Raw genomic sequence first — 14,835 nt, forward strand, 5'->3', positions numbered from 1 at the left:
GTCTGAATGGTCCTCACAGAAAGGACTTCTGTGGATTTCTGAAAGTGGCAGCCCTTCCCTTGCACTCTAGCTCACAGGTCAGTTGGGGATTTGGCAAGTCTGATTAGTACTTTTTTGAGAGACATTTATAAGGAAACGTATCTTTGCCTTGCCAGAAGACTGGAAATATACCTAGGCCTTCAATAAGACACCACAGACCTGATATGCCTTTTTGACCTTATCCTCCTATACATGGTAAATATGCACAGATTCCCTTAATTTTATGGTGAGATGGCTCAGTTAAAAAATATTACAATACAGTAGCAGTGGCAATTTCTGCAATAAGTCTATGAGAGTTTGTTATATTTCAATTGACAGACTGTGTCCAAAGCTCTTAGCACGAATCACTGAACCTTGAATAAGAAGATTACCTCGTTCATCAAACGTCTTGTGAAGCTCGAGAATAAAAAAGATCATTAAACCCTTCTCAGACTAAACTGTGTGCACTCCTTGTGCAACCGTCTTCCGAAAATGGAATTTGGGCATGGAATTAAGGAAAATACAATTGTAGGACACAAGAAACTTTTAGAAAGAATACTATTAACAAATTAGAGGTGTACTCAAAAGTGGGTTTGCTCATGCAGTGTCAGGAAGAAGCAACGAAGAGGAGAGAAGAGGCTCTAAGGAAAGATTTGCAGAGGACAGCATCCCAGATGAGTGATTTTTGGGAAACATGGCCACAATGTGGGGGGAAAAATAATACAGAGAGCAGGATTGTTTAGTAGAAAAGAAGGGGAGCAGAGAAACTGACTCTAACTTCAAGAATAATGAAAGAGCAGGGAGATGATAAAGTAATGGGGAAGAAAAAAATGGCTACTGAGTCTGTAAAAAGCTGCAGTATCAGCAGCTGGAACCAGAGGAGTGCAAACGAGCTTAGTCACTATGGGTAGCAACAAGTCAAGCCAAAAAATTACATCTGGGAGTGCCTGTGTAGTCTCAGTGCACATCTCAGGACAGTATGAAGAGGGGTGCAACACTGGCAGGAACAAGGCTGCAGCAAAAAAGAAGCAACTGCTCGTATTCCAGAGAGCAGCAGGAGAGTCGGTCATACAGGTGTTTTACAGGAGTGGCCACAGCTCCCCGTGCTGGGGCTGCAGGAACTGAACTGCAGTGAGTCCTGCAGAGGTTTTGATGATGTCTGGGCACACTGTGGTCTGTCTCCTCTTCCTTCTCTCCGTGTGGGCAGAGGGATGCTTAGTGTTCATTTCCTGCAGCAGAGGTTGCTGCAGGTGGTATTTTTAATGGGCATTAGTAACTATCTCTTTGAGGCAACACTGTAATTTTCAGTGTTTCCAGTTTGTTGTTCAGTCTGAAGCAGATGTAAACTTAGTCTTCAGGTCAAGTGTTTTCCAGTTGTAAGTTTACAGAGGTAATAACACTGTGGGACTCTCAGAGTTGACTGGGACCTCTGGGATCTTCAGTAAAATAAATAATTTTGCTACGTATGAGAAGCATGACATGGTGAAAACAATGACGTTTCCTACCTAGGGAAGATTTACACTATTTAAGATCTTGCAGCTTCAAAGATCAGGTGTTTAAATCATAAAACAAACAAAAAAATCCTCCAATACTGAAAAATACTTTTATCATCTTTGACAGCTGAAAAAAGCCCTCACAGTTTTTATTCTGAAGCTACATAGTTCCATCCATTTCTCCTGCAGAAGGTTCAGAGATTGAAGGCTGAAATGCAGTTGTATGTGAAAGCCTTTGTTTATTATCTAGGTCTGTCACTCACTGATCAGCCTGGTGTTCACACCTTCCCTCCTCTTGGAATGAAGAGAGGTGCTCTGACCTAAACCTTCCCTCCTTGCACCTTCTGTTGCAGATGGAAGCTGTGTCCTCTAATGCCTACCAGGGCCATGTGCCCAGCTAATGGCTTTTGACTGCGTGCACATACAGATTTCCTTGGCTTTTGTAATTTGTGCTTCTGGTTTTAGCTTTTAAGTCCATCATCGAGGCTGGCATGGACATCCTGGCTTATCCATAGCTACTCAAGCTCTGTGCCAGCAGTATCACTTTTGTAAAGCACTTTGAAATGCGTGCAATGTAAGAAGCTGTATCTATCCCATTGGAGTAATCTGGTGCAATAATCTGGAGGCAGCATTTGCTGTTCTGCAACATACTGACATATGGTCTCTTGTTACATCACGCTTTGCAACAAGTTGGAGCCTATAGACTTATTCCTGCATGTTCGGTGTTAAACTGCTTCTGTTGCATGAACAGAAAAGGAAACAGAATATTACATGCATGATTTATACCTCCAGGGATATTCACATACCCTCTGTGCCTCTTGTTTCTGGAAGGCGTCCTGGGAATAACACCAGGGATTAAATTAACTCTGGTCTGTTACCTCACTGCTGTCTGAAGGGAACAACTTCCTTCCTCCTGCCTTACCCCAGGGAAAGAATAGGATCAGGCCATAGAGATACCCCACAGTGTACCTTCAAGTGTAGAGACCTTACCTCCAGAGAGCAGAACTCCTTTCATGTTTGCAGACGCCACCCCCCTGTCCATTTTGAAATGACAGAATCTCTAGGCTTCTTGTGCTGAAAGGGCTGATCTCTGCCCTCCAGGAACTGGCAGCTTGGCATGAAAAAGGCAAATATTGTATCTTTAAACTAATGTTGCAACTAAAATGAATAAACCTGCCAATGTCTGCAAATGGATCAGTTCAGTAGTCATAAATACTAGATACGTACAGAGATAAGTCAACAGCATGCCAATAGTAAATACTAGAAAATAACAACCAAAATGTTCACCTTCTTATTTGATGACCAATAAAAGGTCTCTTTTTGATGAGACTGTCTCAGGTCTTAATGGTCTTTTGGTAGAGATTAGCAACAGGCCATTTGGGGAAACTGTCATGCATTGGAGAGTGAAATCCAGAAGCTCACTCATCAAACTGCAACCATCATCTATACAGTTGTGCAGAAACCAGTAGATGGCAAAAAACCTGATATGCCTCTTTGGCCAGCAGATCATTGTGTGTTAAAATCCCACTGCAGGAGAGATTTCAGTCAACTCTGCCTTCACTCCGTTCTACCAAGGCAGCAAGATGCTGAAGGGTTTGGGAGAGCAGCTGCTACTTAACTTTTCTGGCAAGGCCTTGCCAATGGCCCTGAGAAGCCACCGTGGCAGAGGAGCTGAGGCTCCTTGACTCCTCTGTGCCTTGAACAGCCCCTTGTTTTCGCTTGAGAACAGGGGACATGTGTGTGTCCTTGTCTGAGATGTGTCATGTGCGCAGGAGTACGTGAGCCCTGCTCTGCCAACTGTCAGTCACCACATTTACTGGGAATTACACTATCATACTTCAGGAGAGAAAGGTGCCCATCAGTTCCTGGCATTTAAAACTGTGGGGTATTTTAATGTTGCCTTGAAAGTCATACAGCAGTGATTTATGATTCCTTTTTAATCTAATGATGTAACACACCCAAGAACATTACCCTTGAATGACAGAGGAACAAACTCCAAACAATTTCCTCTTCATCTGTGTTGCACTACTCTCTTCATTGGAAAAGATCAGCACTTCCCAGCAGAAGTCACAGAAACTGAAAACCTCTACAGCCACAGCCTTCACATGGTGTCCCACCGTGGGGAAGCCTTACTTCTGCTGCCTCCCACCCTGATGAAGGAGTGGAGCAGATTATCACTGTCCTCTCAGTCCTTGGCAGATCTGGGAGTGGGATGTGTGTTCTCCAGCAATGCACACACAAACATGTGACACTGCAATGAAGCAGCCCAGCATCCTCAGCAGCACAAATCAGGTCTAAAGCTAGAGCACGAAACCCTCACGACTTATGGTGCAATGGCCTTGCAGTAGCTGTCAAGGGAGACTCAGAATGCATGTACATGTAGTTGTTCTCCAGTACCATGGCAAAGAAGCACACAACTTGATCGCCTGCTGGAGAGCAGGGAACTTCATGCCTGATGCAGGAGGCTATTTAGAGATCTCATACTGTGCCATCGGCTGCTGAGCTAGCAACATATGTTGCTAAATCTGAGATGGCAGTGCAATTGCAGTAATTCCCAATGCTTTTTCCAATAATAAGGCAGAAGGAGGGGGACCCTGGTAGGGGTCAGAAATCCAAAACTGCTGCTGTATTTCACAGGACAGGGAAGAAGACAAGATTAATCGCCTCATCCGCATACCTGTTTTACTGCAGGTCATTAAAACTACCAGTTACTAGTGTGCTGAGTTCAGTACACTGAATGGTCAGGTCACTTCTTCTATTAAAGAACAGCCAGTTTTGATGAGCAGATCTGGAATAGGCTCTTGGATGTGTTCTTTGACAACAAAAGCCTGCAGGGCACCTTTCTTTTTTTTTATAAAATCCACTTCATGTTTATCAAGTTCAACAAGCCCAGGAACATGTTTCAATGCTTTGATTCTTCCCTTTGGTTTTTTTTCTATGCCTAGTATAAATGACCATAATATTGCAAAAAACGAAGGTTACTTTGATTTTGTTTTCTTCTTGCTCCAAACAGCAAATAATGCAGTGACAGATGTTGTGCTCACCAACCAAAATCTTGTGCTGTGATTAGCTATTATTAGCATGCGTCTAATCCCCAGGGGATTAAATGGTCATCTAAGCATGGCTTCGGGTGTCACCTGTGTCTCACATGGACATAAACCAATCTGTTTTGTTGGAAACAGATGAGGTGATAAGTATTTGGAAGCCTTCTAATTTACAGAAAACATGCGCGTTTGTTCTCTGTCATATTCCCATGTTAGGGTGGAAAAGCACACTTCTGCATCTAGCCCTGAAATGCAGTTTAAGAAGTTGCTTTTTATGTGACTCTTTAAGCAGCCAAGCAGTCCCAGTTACCAGGAGTTCATTCCCCTGTGAACTTGCCCAGGTTGCCTTTGAAGACACGCAGATGGTAAGAACAGGGAAGGTTCAGTCACAATACCGTGTACAAAGTACCATTGCCTCCCTCTAAAGTGGAAGTGGAAGCTGCATAGAGGCCAAATGAAAGTTTCCTCCAGTATCAAGCAAAGACTGCCTTTCCCAGGCAATGGGCAACCCTATGCAAACTGCCTGGAAAGCAACAAAGCTCACACCAGCTACGGGGCAAGGTTGAGTGCTTCTGTTCAGGAATTCCTGGGCAAGTGGCAGTAAGGGATCTCTGCAGCAAGTCCAAAACATACAGAAGGCTTTAGCCTTACTCTGAATGTCCAGATCATTGGATCAGAACCTAAAGTGTCAGGACTCCCAGGAACTTACTTGGGAACTGTAGAGTTTTCCCTAGTGGTTATGTCCAAGGCTCCCCAGCACCTAGCAGCCCAGTGGGAAAAGTAACTGCTAGTTAATGGCAACTCCTAGTTGAGTGTCTGAAGTCTTAGATCTCCCAGGTGAGCCTGGGAGAAGAAGTGCAGGAGAAGCCTTAGCAGTTGGGGAAATTCTTTGGGCACTTGAGAATGGCAGGCATGGTTTGCTCCCAAAAGTAATTTTCTAGTAATTTCTGCCTTCTCATCCTTTTGTGTTTTACTGTATCCCCATGAAAGGCATCTAGGAAGAACATTTAGGGAAGGAGAGAGCTATAGTATTTATGTAATTGGAAATGTTTACAAAATTAACTGGGAAGAATGTGCATAAAAGTGTTGCAGTGCACAGGAGAACTGGGGACCCTGAGATTTTGATGTGAATACATGAAGGCAAAAGTTTGTATTTTGGGACTTTTTTGTCCCCTCGCCACTGTAGGTAGTGCATAACATCTTTCTACTTTTGCAAGGATCACCTCATTCTGATGATGCAGGTATCAGAAGAGCTAATTATGTATCTACTGCATGAATCTTGTCAAACTCAAACACATGGTTCTGCAGATGAGCATGTACAGTCCAAGTGTTTCTCTCATTAATGCTCTGCGCTTATTCTCCTAACATGTGTTTGAAGCAGAAAGACTTCAATGAGACAAAGGTGTGGTACAATTAAATCAGCAGATTTATTAGCTTTCTGGGCAGCTTTTCCATTATGTAAAAGCTGTGTTTGTATCACTATAGCAGTCAGACCCACCAGTGTGAGGATTAAAGTTGGTTTTTACATAATGGATTATCCAAGATTAAGTGTTTTATTCAGGCACAAGAGCAAAAATAACCAATTAGTGACTTTGCAGATTCCTTATTTAAAGGCAGCTGGAGGGCAATTGACACAAAACTCTCCTGCTACCTGCAGCCCAAAGACTGAAGCAGAGTAGTCTCAAGGATCTCCAACATCTCTACCCCATCCAGGTAGGTCTCTCTTCAGCAGTGGTGGACCAGATTAGCATCTATTGCAGCAGGGAAGTGCAGCTTGCATGACAGCAGCTAGGAACAGAGTAGCTGCATGGGTGTTTGGGTCTTGGGTTGGTAGCTCAGGCTGGATGCTGCTAACAGGTTTCAGGCAACTGTTTTATCTTGGCATCAGGACAGGTATTCAGGGTCAAATACTTTGCAAGAATGTATCATGAAGATGCTCTCTTCCCAAAGACTGAGAATCATGCTGGGATATGGATAAACTGGGATGCCCGAGGAGACAAATGAAGCCACAGGCACCTAGTGGTTGTTCTGCAATGACAGATTAAGCCTCTAGCAAATTAATATTATTCATTGTGTTTGCAGAAGGAATGGTCAGAGGGCAGGCAATACCAAGGTGTATTTTACAACCAGAGCTCATCAGAGCTTTTTCCTTTCCATGAAAACAAAATTTAAAACATTTGAATTTTTTACTAAGTCTTACCAACCTTATCCATAGTCTGGCTAGATTTATAATGTAAGAATACCATGAACTGCAATACTACTACTGGCATGCAAAATACTCTTGCAAAGTAATTGCCATTGTTGTTCAGTTTTGACTGAATTTAGGCACCACAACGACTCCGTAGTTTCTCAGTGGAGGAGTTGGTAGAGCACTCAGTTTGGAAAGAAACTAGTTTTAAAATGAGGGAAACACACCTGTAGGCACAGCACTTGCATCCCCCACCTACTGCATGAAGTAAAACTCTGTATTTGCTTTTGTCTTGCAGAATGAAATACGCGCAGTACGTTTTCCTGGCCTCGGTCTTCTCCACTGTTGGATATAGCCTAGCTCAGACCTGCGCAGTGGAGTCTTTCTCTGTGAAAGACAATTTTGATCCAAAAAGGGTAACTATGGTTACTTCAACACTATATGTGAAGAATTTTTTTTTTTAAGGTTATGAGCTGTGTTGATCTAAAGGCATTCTTCACCATAAAGTTAACGTCTTTTGTATGCTGTCTCACAGATGCTGTTCCTGTAGTTTGCTTTTCTCAGTACTGTTTAACCTTCTGACCATTATGGTAAAATGGGCCTTGAAAGTCAGGAATGTTACTCTATTAGATGTCATCTTCTGTTAGCTCGACACTCAATAAGGATTTCAGCTTTGAGCAGTCCCATGAATGAAACAATTTAGATCCACATGAGAGACAAAGCTCAAACAGATGACCTGGGGTACTTGCATCTACCATCAGCCAGTTTTGGAAGTCACAGCAAACTGAAATCTTAACTAGTTTGGTATCCTGAATACTGACTCTTGTTCAAACACATCATTTGTGCCTCTGAGGACGAAATGAGGGCTAACTTGCTGTTGGAAAGTTCCAGACTAGTGTACCAGTACCTGTTTTAACTAATGCTCAGCAAACATCACACTCCCATATGCAGCTGGGATATGGCAAGCACTTCCTCTATACAGGATTGGCTTTGCTGGACCCGTTTCTGGGGAGAGCTTTGGGAACATCTCAGTTTTAAAAGGTCAAAGTTTTTGCTCAGGTTCTTATATTTGGGAATTACAGACTTGTTTCAGGCTTAAGCACATAACTTGCCAAACAGATCTCATTAGGTTCACTGGAGAATCAAATTTAACATAGCCAGCTCCTGCTTTTTTTCAGTATTTCTAATAATGTTAACTTTCAAGTGTCTACCTGTCTGTCAGTCATCTGTTCAGATCTTGCTTTCATTTCACTAGATACTGCTTGTACATTTCCAGGGAACCTTTTTTTTCATAGACATTTCCTTCCCCTTGATCTCATTCCTTTTCTCACTGTTGCTACTCTCCCCAGCACACCCTCTCCTTTTCATTGATCACACAGTCATTGCTTTCTGCTTTGCTGGGTAGACCCTTTTCACTGTCAGAGATCAACTGCGGCCCCTGGCAGACCCAAAGTATGTCTCCAGCTAGCTTGCTAAGGTCTTTGTGGCTGCAGTTTGGTATTGTTGATGGCATCTTCCATGGAAGAGCAGGCACCTGAACGGGAACAGGGAAGAACCAGCCTGACTCCCAGCAGGCATCTCAGGATGGGAGAAGCTTTCAGTGGGGGGTCACTATGACAGGAATGTCTCACTTGACACTGCACACAGCAGTGCAGATCTGCTAGACCTGCTCCTCCTGGCACGGAGGCAAGGGCTCACCAGGCAGCGCTGCAGGACCTGTGTGCTGCATACCCACCCAAACTCAGACTTTATCCATAGGCCAGGCAACGGGGAGTCAGAGAGGCACCACGATCACAAAATCATTTTTTTGCTAATCTGGCCATGGTGATTAATTCAGATATTAATACTCTTTCATGTTAGTATGCAGGGAAATGGTATGCCCTGGCCAAGAAGGATCCAGAAGGCCTTTTCCTTCAGGACAACATCTCTGCTGAATACACCGTGGAGGAAGATGGCACAATGACAGCGTCTTCCAAAGGCCGGGTGAAGCTTTTTGGGTGAGCTCTTTTGACTTTCAGCTCTAGGTCCTGCCAGGAAGTACTAGATGAGGGGGACATGGATGGTGATCTATTCTGAGCACAGAACGTGACTGGGTTTTCTTCATCAGAAAGGGAAGCCTAGCCAAGGCATGATATTAGAAGATAGAATTTAGACACTTTTGAGTCCTGGGTTACTTTTCATCCTGGATCAGGTTTGGGTCCATCACAGAACTACTGCATAAAATCAGTTATCAAATCTTGAATGATGAAGTGGTTAAGTAAATGAATTGCAATTCATTAACCACTTCATCATTCAAGTGAAGGAGCTAGCGAAGGCTCGGGTGCTGCAAGGGCAGGATAGCTCTCGTTTCACTGAGAGGTTCAGGGGAAGGAGAGGGGTGTAAGTGAGCATTGCTTTCACAGATCTCTCAACACAGTGTTGGACAGATTTCTGAGGAAAATATGTGGTTAACTCTGAGATGCCATTGCAATGCCTGAATAGACAGATGGTGAGAAGCTTAGAGTTTTGCCCATTGGTCATGATTAGTACAAGGAATTACGGCATGTAAAGGGATTAAAGAGCTTTCTGAGTGCAGAAAAGAAAATCTGGGGCTCCCGGTAGGCTAGCACTAGAAGGTGGCTATGAACCTTGTAAGTCTTAACAGCACAGCACTCCAGGAGATTTTGGGAAGGGGCAAATGAAGCTTTGCAGACAAGCCACACAATGCAAGTGGGAAGATTCCTGAAAGGACTCTTTAGAAATCAAGCAGGGTCTGCTGCTGGGAATTTCATTTCTGCAAAGGCAGGATAAAGGGGAAGCACAACCCGAGCAAGGAAGGGAATGAAGATCTTTCCACTGTTTCACAAATCCAGGCAATGCTTGACAAACTGTGCTAAAACGTAGCTGCTATTCAAAGCAAACAGATCTCAACCAGAAAAGGGCATTGGAAGAAATGGGCACCTATATGGGTCTCAAAGGCTGTGTGATGGCTTTTAACTAGCTTGGAAGGGGGGGGCTATAATTATCAACGTGCTTGTGACAGACATTCCTGTGCCAATAGTGCTAGGAAGGGTTAGAGAGAGAAGAGTCAACTCCCTGCCTCTGCCTGGGGACACAGTGAATGACTCCAAATGAGCCCAAATGCAGGTCACCTCACTCTGCAGTCTGCTAGCAGGGAGCCAAGAAATGGCATTCACCATTTTTGCTTGGTGGCTGTCTGCTTGTACAGATATGGGTAGCAAAAAGCCACAGAGACAGGAGGCACTGCCCAAGCCACAGCATAATCATACAGCAGAGTTGGGAACCAGACAGCAGCAATGCACTCTGTGTGTGTGTGTGTGTGAGTGTGTGTGAGGTCTGCATCACTTAATGACAAACATTGACTTGGCATTAAGAGAGGCCATGCCCATGCCTGAGGCAGTTGTGCCCAAATCCTGAGTGAGGGACACCCATTTAGAGCTCACATGCTGCCAGGTTTTACCTTGAATCTCATGGATCTCGTTGCAGTTTCTGGGTGATCTGTGCTGACATGGCTGCTCAGTACACCGTCCCTGACCCAACCACTCCAGCAAAAATGTACATGACCTACCAGGGACTGGCCAGCTACCTCTCCAGTGGTGGTAAGTGAACTTCTCCAGCCCTCTGATGCTGGCCAATTACTTACGGCTTCCCAGGTGTGTGTTTCAACATATGAGCAGGAAAAACAGTTCAGCTCAGATTGCTCCAAGTGGAGACAAACATCCTTTTTTGGGGGTGAATGCTTTATCCAAACAGTGTATTTTATCTCCACAGAAGGGGCAGGATCCAGAGACTCCACAGAGACCCCTCTGATACACCATACACACCAACAGGGTGCAGCTTAGAGGCATTGGGACACACACACAGGTTTTGTACAGCCAGGTGAGGTGTTGCACCTAGCAAAGCACAGTTCCTGGGCCCCACTGTGGGCATATAAAAATGCTGAGGTCAGTCATCCTTGTAGTCTTCATAGCTAATTGGAGGAGACGTGGACCCACATTGGCACTCCAGCAGCCAGGCACAGTTCTCCTCAGACAGACACAGCTGGACTCAAAGAAATGGAGCTGTTAACTGAAGTTCTCATTGCAGCAACTGCTCATGCTGAACCTCAGTTATGCACCCTGTGTGCAAACCCCATCCTGTGTGCCTGAGTGTCCCATAGCTGTGGGAATCCAGCTATGGAAGTGTGGAGGACTTGGCCCGCTAATGAGCAAGAAAGAAGTACAGTCAGTACTGGAAGATAAGCCACACCAAAATGAACTCAGTTGAGCAAGGCTGAAAAGCAGGAGGCATGTTTTGCTGAGGCTTCCTGTATAGGAAGTGTAATCTGTATGGCCAAAATTTATTCTGTATGCCCTTCTCCCCACCATACTTGAGCAAGGAACAAAAAGAGATTTTTTATCATTGCAAACCTAGAAAGTCCTAATCCTCCTAATACTTCTAGCCTAAGAAACAAAAGGTGAAAATGCACTGAGCACCACAGGGAACAACACAGCCTCAAGATTCCCTGTGCTTGTCCCAGTTCTTCACTTCAAGGTGGACATGGGAGGCAACACTAGATCCCTTTGGGAAGCTATCCCTGCCATGTGCTGAAGTGAGGTGTCTCCCTGTGGAAGCATCCCTCCCCCCGCTCTGTCTTGCCCACTGTGACCAACACGTGTGTTCTGGTGTTTTAGGGGACAACTACTGGGTGATTGACACCGACTACGACAACTATGCCATCACCTACGCCTGCCGCAGCCTGAAGGAGGACGGCTCCTGTGATGATGGCTACTCCCTGATCTTCTCACGCAACCCCCGCGGCCTCCCCCCAGCCATCCAGCGCATTGTGCGCCAGAAGCAGGAAGAAATCTGCATGTCTGGCCAGTTCCAGCCCGTGCTGCAGTCAGGTACCGTGGGCTAATTAGCAAACTCACCGAGCTGTAGAGTAGGTGATTGCGTTTGCTGCTAATGTGATAGAACCACAGCAAACTAAGGTGTACTCGTTAAGCAACTCTTTTTTAATGTTAGATCTGGTGAGAAATAGCTACAAAGGGAAGTCTGTGTAAGGGTGAGAGCCTGTTGCAGGCTGGTTCTGCAGCCTTAAGATTGCCCTCACAGGAATCCTGTGTGCTGAGACTGGCACACTACCAAAAGATCAGCTTTGTTACTCTGTTAGATAGCACAGGGATGGATGTAACAACCCTGTGTTTCAGCACTTGGAAATGTTGGTCTTGGATAACAGTGTCCTCCAGGAAAGGAGAAGGTGCCTCAAGGAAGGAGCACCCTCAATCTTCTTAGCTCCATCACAATTTGTGCCCTGGGTGGTCTCAACAACAGGGATGAGGGGCCCTGGTGTTTCTGACTGTGCCTGCTGGCAGTGGGAGTCAGCAGTTGTGCCACAGACATGCAAACAGACTATGTCCACAGCTCATTTTGGGAACGTTTTTCTGAAGGTATGGGAGCTGATCTAGCTCAAATGCTGCCCATGAGACAGGCAGATAATTTTTTAGGGCTGTGCTGGAGCAGAAACTCCTCTTTGCTGGCAGTTGAATGCCCACCCTTCACATACTCACTGCCTTGCCCGGAGGTTGGCCAGGCCCGATGCCACAGTAGCACACGTGGGGGACAAGGCACATATTGTGGGACAAGGAAGAGCAGCTAAAACCTTCTGAACGGCATGTCCTTGTACCAGCCAGTCCTCCACTGCAGAGCAGGTGCTGGCATCACCCAAGGTTGTGGGCGTGGGATGGGCATCCCTGCCCCATAGCCCCTCATAATGCTCTGTGTAGCAGAGGGAAGATAGCTGGTTTGCATGGCTAGGTGCTCAGGAAAGCTGAAAGCCCATGTCTAGCTGGGAAAGGCTGCCCCAGTGCTATGCCAATAGACACAGAACAGTGCAAACAGCAGCTTTTGCACCCCCCATCCTAACCTTGTACTGTGATTCAGAAGTACTCTAGGAAGGCTGTAGCCATAGCTTCACTGCAGACTAAAAGGCTGTTAAAGCACTTTGCAAGTTTACTTAAAAGGACTAAAGTTTACTTTTCTTTCTTTCCAGGGGCCTGCTAAAAGTACACTTAAGCTCAGAAACCAGACCTCTTGGTCTTGAAGTTGCCACTCAGCTAATAAAAAAATAAAATCATAGGACTAGTGTGTTTTTCCTGAAAAACACATGAAAATATTGGGGGATCTGTAAACTGTGTGCAATACAATATTACCTAATGTGGCATTAATCAATAAATGTTTTTAAAAAAAAAAACCAAACCACTTCTGGGACTTTTTTTTATTACCTGCTGTCCTGTTGGGGCCAGATGGAGTGAGGTTGTAGGCAGAGGTCCCAGGTGAGGCTGCACAAAGAAGCAAAAGCTTGTGGGTGCCTGCAGGGCCCTGGCATATACAACGTACCTCTTCCACCACCACTGCCATTTAAATTTTGAAGCTAAGAAACCCTCTGGAACAACAACTCTGTGACGAGGCTGACAGCGTGATCCTTGCTGCCTGATAATATCTTACAGTTACTTCTGGTACATCTGAAAACTCAAAAAATCCGCACAGAATATTTATAACTAGACCGTGGACCACAAATGCAATAAAGCAGATGTTCCTTTCAATAACACTGGACATTACTTTAAATGAGCAGTTATCTGCATTTCCAACGGCATAAACAGCAATTTACTCCCCTCTGCCTTCATCATCCAGCTTTCAGTATCTGAGAGGTACAGATCTGAAAGACATAGAACAGACAGGTTTTTTGGCTGAGAATTTAACAGACAGAGCAAACCAAAAGAGCAGTGTCTAGAAAACTCCATGTAGAAAAGGGGTAACCTGAGTCACTGTAATTAACATGTACTTCCCACTGCTTTTAGTAAAATCATGTTCACTTCTAATATTTCCTATTAATAAAGCTACCAGTCTAGAATGTCCCCAGCAACCTGGTGATCCCTGCAGTTTGTCAACAACAGAAATTTTTATAAGTTATGTTTACCAAGCATAGAGGTAAGACCAAGCTGAACAGCCCCTTCCCCTTTCAAAATGTGTGTGGCACAAGGCTGATGTTGAGTGAAGACCTCCAGAGCACTACACTATAACAGTTTCTGCAAGATGCTTGAACAATCTTGTCTACAGTAACTGATGATGATCTTCTGCATCTGTTGGAAGGAACATAGAAACCAAAGACTCATCTCCAAAACCAGAAACATTATCCCAGGGATGCAGGGAAGCCTCTCAAGCTTGTCTCTCCCAGGATTTCCAGGCAGTACTCATAAGGCTCTCAACCAGCTTCAAATAAAGGTGTTCCTTGCTCTTCAGGTCTCAGGAAAGCTACCTTGACAGGGAAAAAGATGGTGAACTACCATCTAAAGCTAAGGACAGAAACAGAGGAGCAGTAGCAGGCAATGCTAAAACCCCACATAAAAAGAGACTAAGAGTGTTGAGAAAATATCAGCCTTTTCTGCTGGACGAGTGCAAGGTCAGTGCATTGACTGAATGTTCACCACTTGCACTCCTCTCCCATGAGGAAGTATTGGGGTGGAGTGCATGAACTTAGGACTTGTATCACAACTGATTAGACAACACTAACCCTTAGCTGAAGGAACCTGGCCTTTGGACAGAACATTCAGACCAATACTACCAGTCCTAGAGAAGTGGTATTTTTAATATCTATGGTTATAGTAATTGTATGACCAGACCAGCTAGGAGTTCTAGCAAGAAGAGATGACCTATATGCAGGACCAAGTGCTTACTGTGCTTAGTGTAGTCTGTCCAAATGAGTTAGGTAGTGAAATCCCCCCCTCAGCCACACAAGGTTATGCCTCCAGGCTCATAGGAACATAGTGGTGATTCTGGATGAATATACTACAGAGTTATTCACACCCCAGGAATCTGACTTGTACTTGGGGAAACATGTTCCCATCAGGACCACAAGCAGGCCCTCATCGTGTGATCTAGTGAGTTAATAACAGATGGGCATTACCTCACATCCATTTCTCTCCAACAACTACAGGAAATGCGAAAAGACGAGGTAGGGTAGGCAGGCAGCCAAAAGTGTATTCTGATAAGATCTACACTTCTCTTGAAATTCCATCAAGTTCAACATGACCCATCTGGGGTGTATCTA

General features: G+C 44.7%; 1 protein-coding gene across 2 annotated transcripts; it reads left to right on the forward strand.

Annotated features, from left to right (window-relative positions):
- Window positions 1-6,163: 6,163 nt before the first annotated feature.
- On the forward strand, window positions 6,164-12,909 carry LOC113980960 (purpurin). 2 transcript variants are annotated; one of them, XM_027708203.1, is made up of 6 exons: window positions 6,164-6,268; window positions 7,042-7,159; window positions 8,604-8,740; window positions 10,230-10,342; window positions 11,417-11,629; window positions 12,778-12,909. In XM_027708203.1, exons 2-6 carry the CDS (start codon window positions 7,043-7,045, stop codon window positions 12,786-12,788), a joined length of 591 nt encoding a protein of 196 aa, XP_027564004.1. In that variant the 5' UTR covers window positions 6,164-6,268; window position 7,042; the 3' UTR covers window positions 12,789-12,909. The 2 variants fall into 2 exon arrangements, with proteins under 2 accessions (XP_027564004.1, XP_027564003.1); XM_027708202.1 differs by lacking the exon at window positions 12,778-12,909 and having other exon boundaries at window positions 11,417-11,643.
- Window positions 12,910-14,835: the final 1,926 nt, after the last annotated feature.

This window comes from Neopelma chrysocephalum, unplaced genomic scaffold (assembly GCF_003984885.1).
Source record: "Neopelma chrysocephalum unplaced genomic scaffold, ASM398488v2 Primary Assembly neopelma1_95715, whole genome shotgun sequence".
Taxonomy (NCBI): domain Eukaryota; kingdom Metazoa; phylum Chordata; class Aves; order Passeriformes; family Pipridae; genus Neopelma; species Neopelma chrysocephalum.